At 42.1% G+C, this 24,454-nt stretch overlaps 2 protein-coding genes across 2 annotated transcripts; one reads left to right on the forward strand and one right to left on the reverse strand.

Moving 5' to 3' along the window:
- Positions 1–13,230: 13,230 nt before the first annotated feature.
- LOC125742347 (skin secretory protein xP2-like) lies at positions 13,231–15,241 on the reverse strand. Its single transcript, XM_049014263.1, has 2 exons — positions 15,231–15,241; positions 13,231–14,917 (listed from the first exon to the last, which is right to left on the reverse strand). The coding sequence occupies exons 1-2, from the start codon at positions 15,239–15,241 to the stop codon at positions 13,231–13,233; spliced, it is 1,698 nt and encodes a 565-aa protein (XP_048870220.1).
- A 5,569-nt stretch (positions 15,242–20,810) lies between these two features.
- On the forward strand, positions 20,811–24,057 carry LOC125743114 (transmembrane protein 238-like). The gene is made up of 2 exons (XM_049015789.1): positions 20,811–21,471; positions 23,887–24,057. The coding sequence occupies exon 1, from the start codon at positions 20,922–20,924 to the stop codon at positions 21,462–21,464; it is 543 nt and encodes a 180-aa protein (XP_048871746.1). The 5' UTR covers positions 20,811–20,921; the 3' UTR covers positions 21,465–21,471; positions 23,887–24,057.
- The last annotated feature ends 397 nt before the right edge of the window (positions 24,058–24,454 follow it).

Raw genomic sequence — 24,454 nt, forward strand, 5'->3', positions numbered from 1 at the left:
GTATACCACCATATAATTTATTTCTAAATCCTTGATTGCAATGAAGAACAAATAAATACCAAATCGTTTAGCTTTCTTCTTACTTGACACGGTAGTGGAAAAATTGCATTAATGGACCCTTCCTCAAGCACACGCCACTGTGGCAGTACTTCGTGTATATGACTGCTTGACTAATGATAACTGGCATGATCCTTCCGCATCTCTAAAAAGAAGTCACCAGTGAATGCAGAAGCATTCAGATGAAATGCATGAAGTGTAAAAAACTGGAAATCTCACCTTCTTTGGATGCTGTCTTCCCAAGCTCCAGGTGCCTTTGAAAGCATCGTAACTTTCACTGAAAATTTCCAACCATCCATTATCCTTCTGCATCGCGGGGGGGCCGGAGCCTATCCCGGAAGCCATGGGCACGAGGCAGGGAACAATCCAGGATGGGGGGCCAGCCCATCGCAGGGCACACTCACACACCATTCACTCACACATGCACACCTACGGGCAATTTAATAACTCCAATTAGCCTCAGCATGTTTTTGGACGGTGGGGGGAAACCGGAGTACCTGGAGGAAACCCCACGACGACATGGGGTGAACATGCAAACTCCACACATGTGACCCAGGCAGAGACTCAATAGTTCGGAGATGTGACTGAAAATTTCTTCACCAAAAATCTTTTATAAATAGCTAAGTATTTCCAGATGTCACCTTCACTGTGCAATGTATTAGGCTCTGCTTCTCTGTCTAGATACGTTTGATTTTAATACCAAAATAGTGTAACACAGGGCCCTATTGTTACACGAGCAGTGACACCACACAATTTATATACAGGGGAAAACAACATGGACACAATTTACTGAATGCAGGTAATGATAGCATGGTATGTAGGTTCACTTACTTCCCAGGGTCCAAATTCTGTAAAGTGACTTCAATCTCAGTGAGAAAACAGACAACCTTGTATCTTGAGCCACACACACTGGAACCCTGTTTGGCCCTTTAATGTGTTTGATGTGGTGACTGTTGAGCATGTGTGAGTGATAATAGGCGCTAGGAGTCATTAAAAGCTGTCTTTACAGTTTATGGCAACGGTCTTTTCAGACCCCCTCAAAGGCCCCTAAAACTAACACAGACAGCTTCATAATTAAAATTAAAGCACTTCACCTGTCACGCCCCTAATACAACAATGGAAAAGTAGAATGATTGGTTGGACTCATTCAACAGGAGTTCTATTGTAAATTCTAGTATTCTTGGAAATTGTATAATACAGCACCAGTCAAAAGTTTGGACCCACCATAGAAAGATTTATTTGTACTGTGCTCTACGTTTCAGAATAATTAGAAGACCTCAAAGCTATAAAATAACATATATGGGGAACAGCTCTGTGGGTTGGGTCCTATGGTGAGCAGAATGATCCCACCATTGGGCCCTCGAGCACTGCCCTTTATCACAACTGCTCCAGGTACTAACTGGGCGTACTGTCTCCTCTACAGCAGTTTCATGAGGTATTCTCCTGGGATGCTTTTCCAACTGTCCTGAAGGAGGTCCCACATATATGCTGAGTACTCATTGTCTGCTTTTCCTCCAAAACTCTTTCTACTGTGTTTAGATCAAGGTGGCCAGGTCATGTACTGCAACACTATCACTCTTCTTCATAGGCGGCTTGGAGTGTCCACACTTTTGACTGGTACTGTATATGCAATACATATATGAAAAACCTTTATGTGACCATTAGTAATTACAAACTGAGGAAATCAGTACTATGCTCACACGTGGGAGTTATGCAATAATACTGTAAATTAAATACTTATAATTGATCAAGACCATCCTGACTTATTTATGGCATGTACTTCCATTGTGCAATACAAAACATCTGAAGTTCTTAATGCAATAAGCATGTTGCATGGGCTTCCTCTGAGAACTCCAGTTTCCTCCCACTGTCCAAGGCTCGCTAGCATCTCTGAATTGCCCATCGGGTGTGTTTGTGTGTGGGTGTATGAGCATGTGCAGATATAAGCCCTGCAGTGAACTGGCATCCCGTCCGGGGCATCCCCCAGCCCATTGCCTTATGCTGCTTGGACTAGGCCTCAGGTCCTCCACAGCCTTGACTAGGATATGCGGTTTACACTTAAGTTGGAAGAAGAACCCTGCAAAAGATTAGAAAAATAATCAAAAATCCAAAGGGGGGAAAAAGCAGGAAACACCAACTGAGTAAGGCAAAAATAGATGTTGCTTACAAGGGGTGGGTTATTGAGGGTATCTTTTAATGGAATGGGGGCTGTGTGTGCCTCAGCGTGTTAGGACTCTGTGCCTGTCATCGGGAAACCAGCAAGTGGAATGCCTGGGTCGACAGAGTGATTTCACCGTGGGACCCTTGAGCAAAGGCCTTAACCCCCAATTGCTGTTTTCTCAAAATGTACATTGCTGTGGATTAAAGCATTTGCTAAATAAATGTAAAGGGCCAGGAAAATGTCTTTACGTGGCAATGCCACTGCTGTCGCTGCTTTACTAACCAATTCAATGGTTTGTTTATGTGAAACTACATCAAAGTAAAATAGCTGTGATCATTGATCACTGCATATGTGAATTTGAATTGAACCAGTTGTTCAAAATATGCAGTTATTAGGCCAGCAAAAACAGTACATTTCTGAGCTACTGAGGGTAGCAGTAATTCCTCTCGTTCCTGCATAGATTCTGTTTCCATTTATTCTGGTGGAGCGGCAGGTGTGTATTTGGCTTTTGGTAGAGCATTATATTGTATTATATGGTCATTGAGGCTGAGCAAAGTCAGACCTGAATGACATACCTGTGCTAAGGAAGAAAAAGACTCAGGGCAGCTAAACTGCAACATTTTCTTTGACAAAATCGGTATTTTACAGAAATACTAAGTTAATGCAAGTCTCAAAATGTACATGAAACTTAGATTTCTAGCCGGTGGTATAATTCCATCCATCCCTCCATTTTCCAAACCGCTTATCCTACTGGGTCGTTGGGGGTCCGGAGCCTATCCCGGAAGCAATGGGCACGAGGCAGGGATAATTATTATTTTGATATGGAAATATGGAACAATGCAAACTACCAAAATAACACCTATTTGAACTAACAATCATGACAATATAGAAGTTCATGCCTTATTGATCACAAAGCAGGTTTTAAAACACACAGAATTCCGAATTCAGTAATACGTTTGTATAAGTTGTAGGTCTGATTCCTACTCTGGTTGCATGAACTTTGTTCTTCCCTGGTTCATATGGGTTTAAGAAGACTGGTTTCTTTAAATTAAATTAAACCCTAACGGCATGTATAATGACTTGTAATAAATATTTCTAGAAAATGAACAATTAGAAATAGCACAATAAAACATTAAAAGCACAATCACAATATTCAATAAAAATAAGCATCTCCTGTCCCCAGGCAAGTCATTTAACTATAAGGTTGGTGAAGTTATACAATGCCAAGTAGCAACAAGCAGCACCTAGATGACAATTAGGACAGATACTGCAGATAAAATGCAAATAGTGCATGGATTTAAACCTTCTATCTTAGACAAAGACATGAAACTACCATGCAGCTGCCATTAATCTGAGTCTATTCAGGGTGGTCTTTCCAACGGTGAATGATCAGCTCCACTAGCTCTCCATGCAGAGCTAAACGATTAATTAAATATAAGACTTTCGCCTTCACTCTGACTTTATTGAGCCGAAGACACTAGTAGCAATTACTATTTTCGCTGCATTGTTGACCTCTGTTTATGGTAATGTATTTAGACAGAAATGGACTTTTACTGCACTTATACTGTGCTCTGGAACTCAGCCTGTTGGCTTGCTCACTAAATCCGGCAGGAACAGATCCTAAGATTTCACACATCATTAGATAACTAACCGGCATTATATACCGGACTTAAAAAATGATAAATGTTAAGATAACTGACAAAAAATGCTTAACCACTATCACCTTGTAGAATGATACTGATAGACAGGATGCCAAAATATGAACTATGAAGCAAAATGATTGTGATAACAGGGCAGGATGGTACATCCCTGCAATGTTTTGAGAATCTTGTACGTGTCAAGACTACAGACCCATCGGGAAATCAAGACTGAAGGAGTTGATGGCTGTACTGTAGTTGTCGAGCTTGGAGTTTTAAGCTTGAAGGCTGACATCCCTGAATCTAGACTGCTGTAATTTAAGCTCCTACATATCATGATTAAAGAGAGGTATAAAACATCGCAGTTCTCATGTCACCAAAACAGGAAACTGCCTAAGAACTAACATCTGGCTCAAGGATATAATAACAGGCAAGTGTTTTTTTTCCTTTTACCTTTTAAAAAATTCTTACATTATTTCGATTGCAAAGCAAGGAACGCTGGGAGAGGTCCCTCGAGGGGAAGCTAGAGAAGTTGTTTGGTGCAAAAAGTTAAGTGGAATGACGAAAGAGACTCGCCAAAAGACTGTTCAGAGCTGTAGCCAGAGATCATCCAGACCAAACTAAACCACAGATTCTGTGAAGCCTGCTCGGTGAATCCAAACCATCACATTTTTCCATCAAACATGCTTTCCCTATCATTGATCATCGCCCCAAAATCAATATTGGACTTTCCAGTAGACACTTAAAGCTGTGCACACGATGAATGGAGAAATTCCATAATTCTGACATCTCAATATGTACAGTATCATATTCCTGACTTATATATAAACGGGCCACTTCTTTTTCTGTATCTTGGATATACTGGAGTATGGCAGATGCCCACGGGTTCCAGATGAAAGTGGCACCTTCTACAGCACTGGCACTGTGTTTGATGAGCTCCCCAAGTACTTTTCATCACATGTTTCAAAGCACCAATTTGAATTAATATTCGTGTTTACCCCAGAAATGCTAAAAATAATAAAGAGAAAATGGTGAATCAATTTGCCTAAAGATATTTGATTAGAAAAACAGCTTTAGATTGTCAGGTTTTAGTCGACTGCTACTGTTATAAATGCGCTTCCATAATTTCAGATGTGAACAGCTGATGGGTTTGTAGCTTGCACTGGAAAATTGGCATGTGTATGAGCCTCTACAGCAGGTTATGCATCATGCTTAAGAATTATTTTCCTATTTTGAACCAATCCAGTTTGACATTTATCCACGCAACAGGCCAGTTTTTTAATTCAGATTCTCATTTTTGCTCCAGAGATTTTCTTACAACACTTCATGTCCTTCAATACAAGAGCAACTGAAACATGGTCAAAGAGAATTACCCTCTTTGTTTTAACTCTCAAAAGCCACTTCTTTTCTCTCTGGTTCTGGCTGTGTTGGTAGATTCTGTGATTTAAGGACAGCACGTAATCCGAACGAAAACATGAATTACAAAAATAAACAAAAAGACAAATAATTGAGATCTTCCTTTTAAATAAAGGGACGTCCTTTCATGGCACCATGAAATTGAACGTTTTAGCATGTGATTTTGAAATCGTGCAGCATACAAAAAGACACAAGAGTTTCAGCACTGTCACATGAACAAAGATCAACGCTGAGGCTGACACTCATTCTTCTGGTTACACTGATGGTGATTTACCCCCCCCCCCCCGCCCCCCCAGGCTGTGCAGAAAAACTGCAGATAAGGAAATGCATGCTTAACCATCAAACTCATCCATCCCTAAACTGAAGTGCTTGCAGAATTTAAGTAGACAAAAATGACCAATGGGAGTCAAAAATGAATATAAAATGAAAGCATACTTCAGATTATGAAAATGTACATACAAGTTTTTCATGATGACATCATGATTGTTGGTGTTGTAAAGCTAGAAGTTATTTTTAGTTTCTTTGGGATTACAGAAGAAATAGCTTAAGATCTCATATAATGTTCTCTTGGATTTTTTTTTTTTTTTTGATGTACAGTAATCTGACTATATATCACAATCGAAATCCCCCCCGACCCTCCCCCCAGCGTCCCCAATGCAGTGATCCAAGCTGTGCCGGACTCCCTCAATGTTGGGCTTCCCATCATTACAGTCTGTTACATGTCAGCTTTTCCCATATAACACGCCAAGCCAAAAATGTGCATATATTTATCAGGCAGCCTTCAGTGGCACAAAATCAACAGAGGCTATTGTCAGAAAACTCGCATTTACCAAATCAGTTTTATCATTTACCAGCAGAAATGAAGTACTGTACTAAAATGACTAACCTAATAAGATGTGGGGCCACATTTATTTTCCAAACGGCTTGAGTCCATCTCAGAACGCTGTCATATAAGTCTCAAACTGTATACTGTTTTCTCAAGAAAAAAAAAAAGCCTTCAGTTCTTTGAGGAATAAAGGAGGTAGAAATCTACCACACTCTGCATTCCAGAACTTCCCATGAAGGCTCGATAGTGTTTACATCTGGTCACTGGGGAGTCAGTGGTCGGCATCTGACTTCATCCTGGTGTCGAATTTGTTTAGCGGTATCTATGGGGACATTATCATCCTGGAATATGGGAACATCATTAGGGCACCATTAGCTGGTCCTGAAAAATGGCTTCATATTCTTTGACCATTATACAACCACGTGGACCTTATGACTCCCGTGAGATGGCCACACATAGCATTACAGAATCCATCACATTGTGCGCTGAAGGTGTCCTTCACATTCTCCAAATGAAAATAAGTCCAGATGTATGAAAAACATGACTCATTAGACCAGCCACCGTTTTAAGTGTCTATATGTCCCTGTTAGTGATCTTCAGCTTCCAAGCACTCTCCTGTTTTTGGCCCATTCAGTTTTTTGAAGTTTGGCATATATGTCATGATTTTTGAAACTGTTCCCCTTGACAAATTAAATAATTCTGAAGTTTTGTGACCAGTGCATCTACAACAGTTGTTTGGCCTCTTGGGACTCTCACTTGATTCAAGGTGGTTTGCATACTAACATATCAATGTTGGACCATACTGGTATTGTTATTGTCATTCAAACTAATATTAACCCACCATTGTAACTGCATTTAAATTGCTTTAAAATTAAAGTCTTTTGTTGATCTGGCTTTTCTGTTATTTTACCACTCCCTGTTCTGATCTTACTGATCTAAGATCATTATCTTTAAAGGCAATGTTTCCAAAGTATGTAAATTCCTTGATAGAATGTTTTTTGTTATTGTCAGTGTACTGGTAGCAAGTGAAATAATTAATCTCTGTATATCCCTTCTTACTCTTCTATGAGACATGCAGAGACATATACAGGTGGGAGAGAAGCTAGGGGTCAGAGTACAGCGTCAGCTATTTATCATTCATCCCCGGAACAGCTGCAGTTACTCTACTTCACACTCAGGCTGGATAGATAACTGCATGTTATGCTTTAATCTTCAGAGCTTAGGAGGGGCAGCATGTGACGTTAAACACTATCAACGCAATGATCTTTTGTACCAACATGAAATGGTAAACATTACATATTTGGTTTACAAGAGGAATACTTAATAAAAAAATGTCTTTAAGACATCTCTTCACTTAACTGTTTCCATCTATCCATCTTCTAACTGCTTGTACAGCATGGTCAGGGTATCGAGGGGGTCGGGAGCCTATTCTGGGAAGCGCGGGGCACGGGGCTGGAAAACCCCCTAGCGAGGAAGCTGGCGCATCACAGGACACATACATGCATACATTCATACAGTTCAGGCAAAAAAAAAAAATTAATATATATCATATCTGGCTATGTTTTCTTCATGATCTGGACACTACGATTTCATTGATTTCATATTCTGTGGTGAGCACTGAATTAAAATCTGGGCATCTAGTGGCAGTGATGAGGCGATAATTCTCAGTGATTTAACAGAACAGTGCTGGATGTGAGAAGCTTGCCCTTCTCATCATGACATAATCTGTGAAAAAAACTGTTGGGTCTCTCATGTTGATCTGACCTACCCTAAAGGGGCAGGTTAGGGGAGCCACAGCTTGTAAACACACAAATGTTAGTCAGCATATTTCCCTCTTGCTATGTGCTATTTAGAATAGTGTTGTGCAAAAATATACAGTGTACATACTAATCAATGGTGATGCATTAACAAGTCATTGAGAGTCAACAGGCAATTTCTGTTTTAACACTCAACCCATGTTCTGTGAGGTCCAGGGAATTAAAATATTTAGAGAAGCCCGCAAGCATCACGGCACAAGAGTTTTCTGACCTGTCAAAATGTAATGTTTCTGTCAGATCTTTTTATTCGAGGTTAGTTTTATTTAATAGGATACCAATATAGGCGGTTAAGTGGGATTAACTACTGCCGAGGCATATTTAGATATTGATTTGTGATGGACCAGGAGTCGTTTTTGGAATTTTAAAACTATGTTCACATTCCCGGAATGCACAGAGACAACTCTAAGGGCAGTAATGGCTGGTCTCCTCTTAAGATTCTGAGCACACCAGCACATTCCAATTAAAACCAGCACAACAGCCAATTTCTCTAATCCTGAGTAGGCAGTAGTTTATGTAAATGTGAAACCATGTCCTGCTAGCACATCAGAAATGCGTTTCCTTATCTGCTAATAAAATACCATGTGCAGTTTTCATTTAAGGAAAGTCTGTTTGTAGTAAGAACAGCACCTTTGTTTACGGGAAAAAAAAGCAAAATGGGGTGTACTTTTTCAATCTCACTGCATTTCCACCCAGAATATTCTGTTAATATCGCCCAACTGTTCCATGGACAAGGGTCTGACCCTTGTGCAAACGTGCTGCATGCTAATATGCTCTGGGTCTGGAAAAGCAACTTGCGCTTTGTTTCTTTTAGGTAGCATTTGCAATTCCTAAAAGCCCTTTTCTTCATGCTATGCTACCGAGGAGCGCATTGAAATTTTGATTTATTTTGCACTGACGAAGCACTTTCTGCAGATGGCTCTTAAGTCGTCCCTGTTGGAGGAGGGGGAAATGAAAAGGCAGATACAGGGTAACATCTGAGTCGCTGATAAAAGAGTCCAAAAGAGGCCACATGGGATCTATTTGCATCAACAGCTGACAACCTTCGCAGGTAGTTTTTCTGTCAGTGTATGTGGTTCATCTCTCCTGCAAGCAACTATAATCCTAAAAGCAGAGTAATGAGCTCATGTTGAATTGAGCAAAATGTGGACAATGAAAGAGCAATAATGTAAAATTCTGACAGATTTTAGTGCGAGCTGGCATGTATAGGTGACAATATCTGGTGAAAATCACCCTGTTTTATATTGTGTGATTCATGAAAAGTGTTCTTTAATTATGAGTAAGTGTGTGTGAGGGAAAGTGGGAAACAAAGTATTGTTTGCAGAAGTGGGAGGTTACAGTGCAAACTGCAAGTGACCGACCATCTCTGCAGAGTGTCTCAAGAGGCTATTTGTCCCTAATCCACTTTTCATGTGGAAGACAACTCCTACTGGCTTTGCGTCACTGGCTGACAACTCATGGATCACAATGCCCTTGCAGCTCATGCATCACTGCCTATATGACACTGTCCTACTGCCAATGCTGAAGATTACTCTAAACGTTTGAACATCACTGTCTGTATCTTGCTGTCCTACAGTCCATGCACCAGTGCATCACAATATCTCTTGCCCATGCTTCACTGCCTACATATCACCCTCCGCCCGGTCCATGTACTTGTACACAAAATGACCACCCAATCTTGTCACTTGTAACTGTCAGTGCACATCTTTTCCTGTGCTGTTTAGGTCTTTGTAGGTCTTCCTGGACTGGAATATCCAAGACTTGACTCTTAAGTGAACTTAAGTTGGCATACTGGGGTATGAAATAGGCAAGTGTGATAATTAAGAAAGAAAATGTAGCAGCATCAAACTGTAAATTGCTTTGTTTGTACACCATTGACATTTAAAGTATGTCATCGTTGGCCTTTATTTGGCTGTATTGTCATTAGCATCAGATTGGCATGGCAGCGCGTCATTTAAGCACTGTTGCTTCGTACCTCTGGGGCCTGAGTTTGAAGCTCCGCAATGGCTCTGTGTGTGGAGTTTGCACGTTCTCCCCATGCCACTGTAGGATCTTCTCCTGGTTCTCTGGTTTCTCCTCACAGCCCAAGAACATGCTAAGGTGGATTGCAGTTACCATCTTGCCAGTAGGTGTGTGAGAGTGTGCTCTATGATGGGTTGGTGCCCCATCCTGAGTTGTTCCCTGCCATGTGTTCATAGGCTCCTGGCCCCAGAGATCCTGAGTAGGACAAATGGCTACGGAAACCAGAGGTGGTTTGTATGCTTTGATGAGATCATTGTTCAGTGATCCTCATATCCTCAGCGTTTTATATCTGGTAGTAAATATGCATTTCCTCAGTAGAAAACAATTTAACATTAGAGGATACCTCCAATAAGCTACTGATATCTTGTTTGATGACTAGAACAACACCACTTAAGTTCACAAACCTCTCACCAAGGGCACCTCAGCCATTCCTGTTATATATAACTATATATAATAGTGTCTTATTTAAATCAGTTATGTCTGATAGCCAGTCGGTGTTTTAAAATGTACCTCTTAATATCGGCCCTATCTATAAGAAACCTTCACTAAGCATGAGATGAGACAAAGAAAGTTTTGCTTAAAGGGAAAGCTCGATTCTTACTTCTTACCTTCCTTAGTTCAATAACTACAGAATTTAACTGAACAGCATACTCCAAAGCATTTTTATTTACTTAAATCTCAGTTTACTGTATCTTTGACAAAATTTTAAAGTTGTTTAAAAGGCAAATGTCTTTTGTCTTTTCTGTGTCTCACCTACATCAAAAAAAAAGAACTAACAGTTACTGATGAAACAGTATGATAGGGCAGTGTAACTGAGTAACTGCGTTCTGGTTACGAAACAACTGTATTTAATTAATCTGCCATTTTTCTTGTCACTTCCTCGGCCAATCAGCTTCTCAGTCTACCACACATTCTGGCTCCCCACATATATGAAAGGATTATAACAAGTCATACAAAATGAGCATGCATGTATTTTTCATGAACATTTCCACAATCGTGTTATGTTCTTTCATTTCGAGAACACAGATGCACTGTATACTGTGCATTTTTTTCATCCAGCAGAAACGGCACTGGTATACCCTGATATACCCTGATATACCCTGATATACCCTGTAAAACCACAATGTTTAAATGTTTTCACTTTACCATTTTTACTTCTGTGAAGTGCCCCTCTAGAGACTAACCCATGACCTCATATTATTAAAGAAAGGAAGAAGGACAAAAGGAGATCTAGGGAAAAAATGAATGTGTAAAAGGAAAAAAGGGTAGTATTAGTGTCAGCATTGTGAATATTTGGGAAACAGTTTTACAAATTTCAGACGAAGTTTGTCTCTGTGATCAAATGTCTATGGAAGGTAACCTTACACGTTTTGTCTCATCTTTGCGGTGATAGACAGGCTCAAAGAATGACTGAATAGTGGATTTTACAAGGATATATCCTACCAGGTCCCCGTGGTGGAACTACTTTTCGATCCCACGTTAAACAATTTGGTTTGTTGTATCTTGTATTTGTATGTGAGTATGACACCAGAACTGCAGTCACTGTCTTTAGTCTGGGCCAGAGGTAACATCTCCTCAGATCTCACAGCAGGAAGCTACAGGATAGTACAGCTGCTGCCAAGGTACATCACGTGTGTAGGTGTTAAACAACATAAGTAGCAGAACCTTTGAATTAATTTTGTCAGTCGTTACTAGAAGTCTGTTTTCCAACTGGCTTAAAAACCCTTTAAAGTTTCTCCCTTGTTTGCATGGCAACACTGAATATCGAACCTAGGGATGGGGGTTACTGTGAGGGGAACAAAATTATGTTTTTTTGCAGTATGAGGGGAAAGATAATTACAATGCTGAATGTCTGGGTTATTAACACACCCTCTGAGTCTCCCCATCTGTTTGCCCTCAAACGCTGCACCATGAACGGTCCCAAACCTCAGCTCTTAGCTAGGGAAGTGGTTCTCTAATAAAGGCTTTCTGAACCTAAATCTGAACCGAAACAGTTAGCGTCATTATTGGTCCCGAGGGAAACAATTATCCGCGACAATATTCATAATGTAATTTTAATTTTGCCCACCCAGGTCAGAGTTTTACCCTCCAAATTATTATCACCAGCTTCGTAGGAACACATTTTATGGGATATGGCTCCCCCGTGTGGCTGGAGCAAAACACTTCAATGTAATATCGTAGGAATGAAAAAAGTAGAATATTCTACCCGTTAAAATATTTTGTACAGCAATTCATATGAAAAAAATTGGAAAGAAATGTAACTGTAAAATATATTATATAATTAGTTTTATATTCTAGCATCCTATCCAGTGTAAACACCAATGCTTTCAACCCACCATAGCACAGCCCTCACTAAGACGTTATTGTAGCATCCTATCTTGTTGTCTGCTCTAGACACAGCATCATCATTTATTGGATAAATAGGAAAGAAGGATGGAAGTTTTATTTTCCTTTTGTGTATAACATTTCCTGTACAATGAGCCAAATTGTGATTTTTTTATATACATGTACAGTATGTGTATATAATCCATCCATCCATTTTCCAAATCGCTTTTCCTACTGGGTCACGGAGGCTGCGGAGCCTATCCTGGAAGCAATGGGCACAAGGAAGGGAACAACCCAGGATGGGTGGCCAGCCCATTGCAGAGCACACTCACACACCAGTTACTCACACATGCATACCTACGGGCAATTTAGCAACTCCAATTAGCTTCAGCATGTCTTTGGACTGTGGGGGGAAACCGGAGTACGCGGAAGAAACCCCACGACGACATGGGGAGAACATGCAAACTCCACACATATGTAACACAGGCGGGGTCTCGAACCCGGGTCCCAGAGGTGTGAGGCAACAGTGCTAACCACTGCACCACCATGCCACCCCATACGTATATAATACTTAATAATAATCTTTATATATATATATATATTTATATTTCATGCATATACTCATTAAAATATTACATAAGGAATCTTCCAATAAGGTAAAACCGAACGAGAGAGCATCTGGTTTGGTCCCACAGAAATTTTTGTTTTTCTCCCCCATTTTCCTCCTTTGTGGACTGGGAGATGAGAGACTGGAAACAGAACCTGCAGCTGGGTGATCGTTAGCACAAGAATAGAGCAAGGACCAGTAGGGTGGGACCCAGCGAAATGCCAACAGGATCCAATTCCCGGTCCACTTGCAGGGCATCCTCTGGGACACTCTCCACAGATCCTGCCTCCAAGTCAGCGACTGCGGAGTGGGGTGCTGCCAGAGAACTGGAATTCAGCAGGCTAGGTAGGCACCGGCGAGGCAGCTCACAAGGCGGGCACCGGCGAGGCAACAGCGGGGGAGTTGGCGTTGGCAAGGGAGCAGCAGGACCTGGAATGGGCTGAGCACACAACTTCTCCTGGACTGGGGACAGGAGAGGCGGCCTCCTCTGGACTGGGGAATGAATAGACAGCTCCCTTTAAGCTGGGGACTGGAGAGGCGGCCTCCTCTGGACTGGGGACTGAATAGACAGCTCCCTTTAAGCTGGGGGCTGGAGGGGCGGCCTCCTCTGGACTGGGGACTGGAGGGGCGACCTCCTCTGGACTGGGGACTGAATAGACGGCTCCCTTTAAGCTGGGGGCTGGAGAGGCGGCCTCCTCTGGACTGGGGACTGAATAGACAGCTCCCTTTAATCTGGGGACTGGAGAGGCGGCCTCCTCTGGACTGGGGACTGGAGAGGCGGCCTCCTCTGGACTGGGGACTGGAGAGGCGGCCTCCTCTGGACTGGGGACTGGAGAGGCGGCCTCCTCTGGACTGGGGACTGGAGGGGCGGCCTCCTCTGGACTGGGGACTGGAGGGGCGGCCTCCTCTGGACTGGGGACTGGAGAGGCGGCCTCCTCTGGACTGGGGACTGGAGGGGCGGCCTCCTCTGGACTGGGGACTGGAGAGGCGGCCTCCTCTGGACTGGGGACTGGAGAGGCGGCCTCCTCTGGACTGGGGACTGGAGGGGCGGCCTCCTCTGGACTGGGGACTGGAGAGGCGGCCTCCTCTGGACTGGGGACTGGAGAGGCGGCCTCCTCTGGACTGGGGACTGGAGGGGCGGCCTCCTCTGGACTGGGGACTGGAGAGGCGGCCTCCTCTGGACTGGGGACTGGAGGGGCGGCCTCCTCTGGACTGGGGACTGGAGAGGTGGCCTCCTCTGGACTGGGGACTGAATAGACGGCTCCCTTTAAGCTGGGGGCTGGAGAGGCGGCCTCCTCTGGACTGGGGACTGAATAGACAGCTCCCTTTAATCTGGGGACTGGAGAGGTGGCCTCCTCTGGACTGGGGACTGAATAGACAGCTCCCTTTAAGCTGGGGGCTGGAGGGGCGGCCTCCTCTGGACTGGGGACTGGAGAGGCGGCCTCCTCTGGACTGGGGACTGGAGAGGCGGCCTCCTCTGGACTGGGGACTGGAGGGGCGGCCTCCTCTGGACTGGGGACTGGAGAGGCGGCCTCCTCTGGACTGGGGACTGGAGGGGTGGCCTCCTCTGGACTGGGGACTGAATAGACAGCTCCCTTTAAGCTGGGGACTGGAGAGGCGGCCTCCTCTGGACTGGGGACTGGAGAGGCGGCCTCCTCTGGACTGGGGACTGGAGGGGCGGCCTCCTCTGGACTGGGGACTGGAGAGGCGGCCTCCTCTGGACTGGGGACTGGAGGGGTGGCCTCCTCTGGACTGGGGACTGAATAGACAGCTCCCTTTAAGCTGGGGACTGGAGAGGCGGCCTCCTCTGGACTGGGGACTGAATAGACAGCTCCCTTTAAGCTGGGGACTGGAGAGGCGGCCTCCTCTGGACTGGGGACTGGAGAGGCGGCCTCCTCTGGACTGGGGACTGGAGAGGCGGCCTCTTCTGGACTGGGGACTGGAGGGGCGGCCTCCTCTGGACTGGGGACTGAATAGACAGCTCCCTTTAAGCTGGGGGCTGGAGGGGCGGCCTCCTCTGGACTGGGGACTGGAGGGGTGGCCTCCTCTGGACTGGGGACTGAATAGACAGCTCCCTTTAAGCTGGGGGCTGGAGGGGTGGCCTCCTCTGGACTGGGGACTGAATAGACAGCTCCCTTTAATCTGGGGACTGGAGGGGCGGCCTCCTCTGGACTGGGGACTGAATAGACGGCTCCCTTTAAGCTGGGGACTGGAGGGGCGGCCTCCTCTGGACTTCCTTCCTACACTGCAAGGATTATTCCCTTTCCTGTCCTTGTGTTAATACATTTCAGTTTTTGGTCTTTCTTTACACCTTTTGCTCCTAATTTACCCTGGCTGTGTTTGATTTAGTCATGTTATGTTTTACATGTTTCCCATCTCTCCTAGACTTTGAATCTGTAGTCTTAATAATTGGTTATGGCTTACACCTGTCCCTTGTCCAGCCCACATCTCTTGTGTACATAAATACCTGCCCTTATTCTGTTCCTCAGTCAGTCATTATGTTTGTTCCTGTGTTTACTCCCTGTTTGGTTCTTGTATATATTACTTGCCTATGTTTCCCCCAAATGTGATGTGTTAGTTATTGTCTAGCTAGTTGTCATTTTCTACCTACTTGTGTTTAGACCCCCAGTGGTTCCTTTTGTTTGTTGTCTTTTTGAGTTCAGCTTCATTAAAGTCCCTTGCTTTTGTAAGCCGCAACATGGATTGTGGCTTCCGTCATGCTGCACCATAACGTGCACAAGGAACAAAAGGTCCGCAGGAGGTGAAAACAGAGACAGGCGGGGCAGGTAAAAACACTACAGGGGGAAACCAAGCAGAAACTAACACGGCACTCACATCTACAATGTCTGACAAAGGAAGCGGGCAGGGGTAGGCACATATACAGTCTGTTAGCGAGGGCTAAATAAGGGACAGGTGTGAACAATGAACTAATTATCCACATTTTAGGACAAGGAATAAAGAAGGAAATGGGATGGGAAGCAATATCTGCAGACCAAATGGGGGCATGACAGACATGGGAGGGACAAATCTGCACTGCCCAACTGAAACATTAAAACTAAAATGGATTTAAAACAACAAACTCAAAAAGTAAGTGAAATGAAATAAAAAGTTATTTGAAAGAAAATTTTGTGGTTTTGTTTTTAACTTTATTTTTGAGTTTAAAAGCTTGATTATAAGGTTCCAGCTCCAGATGACCTTCCTCTAAATAATCCACAGTGAGACGCCTATTATAAGCATCTCAAATAGACAAAACTACATTAGAAAGATTATACCGTGTTTCTGGCGAAGAGATTAGATTTGGGACGGGCGATACTTCTAAAAGTAATAAAAACTGAGGAATGCACAATATGTAAGTTAAACAATATCGGTATCGATTAAAAACATTAGGATATTGGCATCAGTCCATTGTGTCAGTCTTTGCCAATATTTAAGGTTTGTCAGTATTCACAATTAACACCACTAGAACTAAAAACACATCATCTGCTCATTCACCACTTAATAGAATTCACAAATTACCTGCCCACAAAATATTTCTAATTCATTATTATATCTGGTTGGCAGATCGTTCATTCGTATTCCACAGAATAAAAAACAACGTAAGGCCATTTCACTGTTCTACACCGGTAAACTCAGCAAATGTCATCGCCAGCAATCATAAGTTAACATGCACCTGTCTGTAAAGGGTAAACTACAAAATATCTGCAAGCCCACCCCTTCAAACAATTAACCCAACAATCTCCCTTTGAATTATTTTTCTGCTCAACAACTGGGCACGACAAGCAGAATTTGTGATAGCTGTGCTCTAGGGCAGGCTGGGGTACTCAACTGGCATTCAGTGCGAAACACAATATAATCTGGACCGAGTGATCGATAGCCAATCACACACCCAACCGGTCCATGAAATCTTCCAAGCGCTTCTAAAGTTAGCCTAAAATAAAACAAAATTATGCAGCTATGTAAAAATTAAAACTGAAATACCAATGGTCAAAAACTATGGTAAAGGAAAATGAAACAAACTTTTAAAATCATATAAAACTAAAAACAAATTTTAAAGAATGGAACTAAAATTATCTCGGTGCCCTCAATAGAATGGACTCCTGTCCCAACCCAACAATGCCTGAAAGAGGTACCCATCGCACCCTCGTAACCCCGATCAGGATAAACTGTTAGAAGATGCAAGAAGGCGTTATCATGTTAATTACTGTATTGTGAGTCTTCTATAGAAACTGAGAAGTTTCAGGTGCACAAACAAGCAGCTGAATTTCAGTCAACACCTAGATGCGGCCCTTGGAACAATACGTCTGGCTCAGCTATTAGGGTTAAAGCCAGTGTGGTGGTAGCAGTGCAGTGGATCGCAAGGTGAACACTGCAGGAAAACTGCTGAGGGAGCTGCTGGGGTCACTGGGCACAGAAGAATAAAGCTTTGAGAACACAGTACAGAGCCGCTAAACAGTTCAGAAGGGGAAAGGCACTGGAAAGGCACTGAAAAGGCACTGGAAAGGCACTGAAAAGGCACTGGAAAGGTACTGGGGAAGGCAGTAAATTTAGGTACGCAAGATCGCATGGAGATACCGCAGGTGCAACCTGGCTGTTCAGAAGAAACTCACTCAGAGACAAAGAAACCAGTACACCACACATAAAGGGGTTCAAACTGGATATTTAAGGATTGAATTCTGAGGAGGTGGTACGGGCAACTCTTCTCAGATCTCAGAAGAGTTAATCAAATCAAATTGCTGCTAATAATGTCCAGACGTGGCAAAGTATACCATAATAAATTATCACCAGAGCTTTAGTGAAGATGAACAAGTTATTTTGGAAATACCAGCGGAGTTTTAGGGCAGCATCACAGTGAAAAGTCAAAGAGTGATTTCTGTTACGTGCTGCAAGTGTCAAATCTGTAATAACAGGAAATAGGCACCAGAGGTCTGTATTGAGTCTGCATCTAACTGGGTACAGCGAGGTGACGTGTTATAGCAAAGCTGCAATTTGACAAATGCCTGGCAGCCACTCTCTGGTCACATTCATGCATCTGGACATGAATCGACAATACTAACTGTACACCTTAAATCTGTAAAGTCACGTGGTGGTCTCTGTATGCCTGTACTGTGTAAGGTACCTGTTGTAGTATAATCACACAAACTAGCAAATACAACACAAACCATACAAACCACACCCTGTATTTTATTGCACAATATATTTTACTAAAGTTACCTTAATATAGCACAAGATATAATTCAGTCAAATAGATTAAATTATGACTATATCCACACATACTGTATTACTTCACTTTCATACTGTAAAGCACTTTACAAAAATTTTGAAGCAAATTACTAGTTTTGGCTTTCAAATTCATGATAAAAACTTTATGTATGTGTGAAACAGTAAATGTGCTTTGTATTATGTATTTGTAACCGAATTACAGTTATGCGGCTACCACATTTCAGTATATGCCGTATATTTACACTCTTTCTTTGAATTATGTATAACATTTTTTTTCTCTTTTCCCTCCCTCCCTCTCTATTTCCCTTCTTCTCTGTTTTTGTCCTTATGTCCCCCTCTCTCTCCCTCTCCCTCTCTTGAGGAAATAAATTTAAAAAAATAATAAATAAACAGAAATAAAATAGTCCTCCGCAGAGGGGGGGTGGTGGAGGAAATATAAAAAAAAAAAAAAAAAAAAAAAGAATTATGTATAACATTCACAGTAGAATCCTGGTGATATCACAATGAAATAGTTTCCAAATTAATTTAAAACTCCTGGTTAAATATAAAAGTAATGTTTGTGTGTTCTCAGTAAACTCGCACGTGACATCTACTGCATAATACTTGTGACATTACAGTGAAGTATAGATTCATCTTACAACGCAAACTTTGGGCTGAAAATAAACGTATCATATACAGCCAACCGGTTGTTAGATATCGGTATGTAAATATTTGCTGAATGTATTTCCTTAAAATGTTTTAAGACGCACCCTGCCTCTTAAAGATCCATGCTGATTTCCCTGTCAAATTTACTGAGCGTATGCAAAGGTGCAAAAAGTTACTACATGTACAACGAATTGACTTTTTTTTCTTGTTCCTGGAGCAACAATATTTGCCCTTCCATTCTTTCCTGATTTTAGTAATGCTGGATTAATGTTCAGTTTGATTCTGTGTAGAGAACAATGGGAACCTTTCATTTGTAAACCAAAGTGGCGGAATACATTCCATTAATTAAATTTACAATTACAGAAAATATGTCTGGCTGTATATATTTAATATATTTTACAGTGTACCAGACCATGGACAAGGCTCTCTGTACTAACCTCAAGTTGTATGTTGTACCCAACGATCCTTTAGGTGACATAAGTGGCCACCTGTGGCACCAACTTCTGAGCAGACGCCAGTTTGCCAGCCAGTTTGACTTTGCCTCGGATGATGACTAGGGCACCAGATCGGCTTGGTCAGGTACTACCTGTACCAGTCTTAATGTCTAAGCAGTATTCTTCCAAATAATGCAAAATCTAATCTGTTCTGCCTAATTTTCTTTTTTTTTTAAAACCACAAACACACACAAACCAAGGTGGGAAGCAGTACTGAAGGAAATTTAAAATTCAAGTAAATTTTACATTAAACACAAGTTTTTGCACAAAATGCAAAAATCAGTTGACTTCACAATCACAAAGACAGACTTCAGGCAAAATGTTATGTAAATACACGCAATGTTATCCCAGGAGCCATGACGAAACTAAGCACTGGAGCCAGGGATGGAGGAGGGGTCTCACGCAACGAGGGCGGGGGTGAGGAGAGCGCGGGGAGGGTCCCTCTCGGTAAAATTTGCCGACCGAGGCGGGGATCGGTACATTATGGCGAATTTTGCGTGATTCACTGTTATGAACCGGGACTCGAATGGTTGGGGGGGTTCCATGGTGATTTTTGCAATGCGTCCTCCTGTCGTGATGCGCCCGGGTCGAACTACTTCCAGCGGTCCTTAGCAGCAGAAGTGATACGGTTGCAGTCTGATCCAGCCAGCAGCGGAGGAAGCGGCGAGCATAGGGAGTGCCGTGGCTGCTTCAGCTCCCCCTCTGGCTGTTGATGGTAATGCAGTGTCAGTATACTGCAGGGCAGCGCAGCAGTGCCTAAAGCAAAAAAGCAGGCTTATTATGTTTCTTGTTATCTTGTTGTTAGCTTTTGATAGTTTCTGATGACACAAAAGAACTTCATTAAAATTTATTGGTCTTACCGAATTTCAACATTCTGAGCTGAAAACTGCTTCCTCTGCCCAGGCTTTTCCCATAAAAATCTAAAATTATAGTTTTACATTTCTTTCTTTTTAGTTTTAAAGGCACTAAAACAACAACTATGCATATGTGGCTATTATTATTATTATTATTATTATTATTATTAACACTTGGAGGAGTTAGGAGTACTGAAAGGTGAATTGAAGAAACTTCGCCGACAATGCTAGATATTGATTGAAACTGAATTTGTAATCTATTGACTTGTCTATGAATGTACAATTGAATACCATAAATTTTAATATTAACTACATGTTTTAATGGGAATTCTATATAGCCATATATTATAATGCTTAGTTATACGTTTTAATACAAAATCATTTTGTCAATTTCCAAAACCAAGGTAGATAGATAGAGCAGAAGTTGTTCTGCTTCGCTAATGAATTGAAAGTTCAAAAGTAAGATAATATGTGTTAAATTATTATTCTTATTACATAATTTCTAGTATTTTGCATGGCTGTGATTGTTGGCAGATCATGGTATCTGAATTATAATAAATTGATTCCAAGTGCACGAGGACGTAAAATTAAGTAACTGCAATATAATACAATATAAGATCAACTGGTACTTTTCGAATATCAAAGCCTGCTGTAGCGCTGTGGTTAGTAGGCGTGTGGATAAAGGGCTCGGCTCTTTAAATATTTAAATTGACAACTACGTCAGAGGAAGGTGATTCTCAAGACAGGTGCTTTTTTCCTCCTAGTAAAGAGGAATGCATGGTCAGACAAACAGGTTAAACTTATCGCTCCTTCCGTTATTCCCGAGCAATCGCCTGCTGAAGGATGGCCGTTAAATGTATCGGGAGGTGCGTGCTCTTATTCTGCCTCGCAGTCTGTTTCGATGTTGTCGGGTTAGTCGTGCTTCTAATTGGCATTTTTGCGAATTTGCGTCTGGACGGCGTGTTTTACGGGGACTTTCTCATTTTCACCGGCGCACTTGTCGTTTTCCTGAGTCTGATCTGGTGGATAATGTGGTACACGGGCAACGTGGAGGTGACCGCCGACGAGCCGGACAGGAGCACGCTGGACAACTTTGCGCAGTGGGCGAGGAAGTTTTCCGAGAGGCTCTCCAAAAGCGGACTGAAGACGCTGGAAGGCAGGGATAAGTGTATCGGTGGCATGGAGCCGATGAGCACGCCGGTACCGGTGCATATTCCGTCACGGATTGTATGGGAAACGGCGAGTAGCTCCGGGTACGATAATGAAGGTTTTGACAGTAAAAGTGAGATTGCGCCGAGTGACAAAACGGTGGAGCTGGGGGTCCTGAAAAACTCCGAAGCGCTGTTAAACAGTTCTGCCGAGGATAAAGTGGAGAAATATCTCTGACACAAAAGTAGGTATAATTCACAGTTCATGGGATTAACCGTAACTGTTTGTTATTTGAAGTAACCACATATTACACATTTTTCGCTAAGTAATTAAGAATCGTTGGATTTTCTGTAGCATAATAATGATTTCTGTTGTCTGCATCATCAAACCGAACTGGGATCAGGAGCATAGCAGATCGGTACCGCGACTGCTGTGATCTCAGCCTCATTCCTGCGAATTTTAACTTTCTGGGGGATTTTATTATGCAGTCAAACAGTGATCAAAACTAACCTCATAGGATTAGCAAAGACTTAAAACGTTGTAATGTTGGGAATATTAATTATCCTGCATTAGATATGCAAAAGCGTGGAGTTTCTGCTCAGCCATAACAGTAATTTGAAATGATTACGTCATGTTTCGGTTCATGATCCAGTTAGGCTTGAAAAAAAATATTCGGAGTCACTTAGATGGGAACATGACATCAGTCTTGTGGTACTTTAAAATTTGCCCCAGCTGGTTTTGTTAGGCGATATGACAACTTATTCAGTTACATTTTAGGGTATCCGTTACTGTGGCAACCATTTATGTCAAATGCAATTTTCTGGGTAACATTGTTACCTTCCACTTCCCTGGTTTGGCGTTAGACTGCTCCCCTGCTTTGTATGTGGGGTTTGTATCTTTTCTTGTTGCGCGGCTTTACTCTGGGTAGTTCAGGTTGCCCTTTCAGTCCGAAGACACACAGTTGGGTAAATCAGTAAATTGCCCATAGTCTGTGCATAGAAGCAGGTTGTTTGTGTCCTCCTGCCTTGTACCCTGTGCTCCTTGGGATGGATACAACCCCCCAACCCTATACTAATATTGGAAGTTTGATGGTCAGATGGCCATAAATCTTCTTACTAATGTTGGCAAAACTTTTGAGAACTAATGTTGTATATTGCATATATTAGAGAAACATGATGAAATCTCTTAACATTTCATAAGACCCATGAAAGAGCTGAAGGGTGAAACGTAATATTAATTTTTTCCTACTTTTAGGTTTATTTTGAGGTCCTGAATGATATTTGTGTGTTAGTTGTGATGTCAGGGAACTTTTTCACGTAGTGCACTTGCTTGTGCTCTTGTGCTACTCTTTGGCAATGCTGTATATAACTTCTGATTAGTTCTTGCTTTCCACTGCCGAACACAAAAGTATCTCCACATTATTTCGGGCCACCACCATAGGTCAACAGCGTTGTATTGCATGATATTTTCGTAAGGGGAAAGCTGACCACACCTATTCTTCCAACTAATTGCTATTCTTTTTATCGAGGGAGGTCACTTTTTTCCAGCCATTGTGGGCTATATTTCCATGTCAATAGTGATTGTCATGGAAACTCGGTGACCTAAGCCCAAAACAACAGATTCTCCATTATAAAAAAGTTCCCAATGGCCAGTTCAACATATTGACATAGTTAAGAAACAACATACAGGTAAAACCAGTTAACCACCCAGTAGAAATACACCATGTTTTACCATAAACCAACAAATGTAGCATATTAAATCTAAAAAAAAAAAATCATTGCTTTACTGATAATGATGTATATGTGAAATGCATATATAAGAAAAGTGTTTAATTTTGCATATATGGTGTAATTACCAACAGAGTACTTCCTTGGGATTTACGATACAGGATGGAATGATATAACCAGGATCTTGGGGAGCAGCCCAGCTACTACCGTTCCTCCTTTGGTTTCAGGGTGAAACTATACACCAATCAAATTTAAATATACCCTAACAGCTCTGTTTCTCCTGCATGTAGTGTCTGTTGTAACAACCACTTTTTAAGACTTGTTATCTAACGTTGCTAGGTTGCATAATTCTTTCCAAGTTACCATGTGCCTCTCAGTGTTTATTTAATAGCTATTTTACCGCATTGTAGAATAAATATTGCAGTTTGTCTTTGGATAATTAGATCTTGCTGTTAGAATAAATTTCATTGATATTCTATTTAAAAATGTTAGTATTTTTTACCTTTTATATATATAATAATAATAATAATAATAATAATAATAATAATAATAATAGTAATGGATACTCTATAGATACCCATGGTGAAATTCTTTTTTCACCTCCCCCGTCTTGCTCTCTGTAGGTGAGAGCAAGCTGACCGCGAAGAGCAGCCACCTGTTACTGTGCCCAGGGAGCTGGGGGGTTAAGGGCCTTGCTCAAGTACCCACAGATGTGCCGAGGATGGTCTCAAACTGACGACCTTCTGACCACAGGCATAGAGGCTTAGCCCACTGATCCGCACAATGCATTTTAGAAATAATATGCGTTAACTAAAGTGGTTTGGCCTTTAAGACTAATTTGTGGTGGTTCTTCTTTTTCAGGTTATTTAGAGGTTTCCTGACATATCTGTCCTGGTGTAGCTCTCACTTAAGTCTCTGTTTTTGTCTTTCAGATATAGGAACTCCAGTTGTCATTTTGGGACAGCGAGCCAGTAGAGAAGACCAGCTGCACATAGTGAATGTGTCTGTAAACTCATGTAAATACCAGTGTACAGAAATTTTATATATTTTATGTCTATTTAGAATGATTGTATAAAATAAAGTTATTTTATATTTGGAAAATATTTCAATGTGACTCTTGTATTGGAAAAGAATCCCACTTCGATTTATATTTTAAATCTTATTCCAAAACTTATTGGAGTTTGCCGGGGGAGAAAGGGAAACTAAGCAGTCTTGAGTCAGGAATAATAGCCAGATTCAGTTTATTGGGGCAAAACAAAACCGCTCTCAAACTCCGTCGATACGACTCCCTTATCACACCCCACCTCTGCTGAACAAAAGCCAGGGAAAAAAACTCCTGCCCCCACCTACGGAAGTCAGACTCAGGAGGTAACAAAGGGTTATTTGATGACCATTTGATGACTGGGTATCTCTTTTCAATGGTTTCTCAGGATAAGGGCTTGCAGCTGATGTTCAGCAGTAGGTATTTCCCACCCAACACGTACCATGTGAGTACCTTAT

The sequence above is a fragment of the Brienomyrus brachyistius genome, chromosome 5 (assembly GCF_023856365.1).
Source record: "Brienomyrus brachyistius isolate T26 chromosome 5, BBRACH_0.4, whole genome shotgun sequence".
Classification (NCBI taxonomy): domain Eukaryota; kingdom Metazoa; phylum Chordata; class Actinopteri; order Osteoglossiformes; family Mormyridae; genus Brienomyrus; species Brienomyrus brachyistius.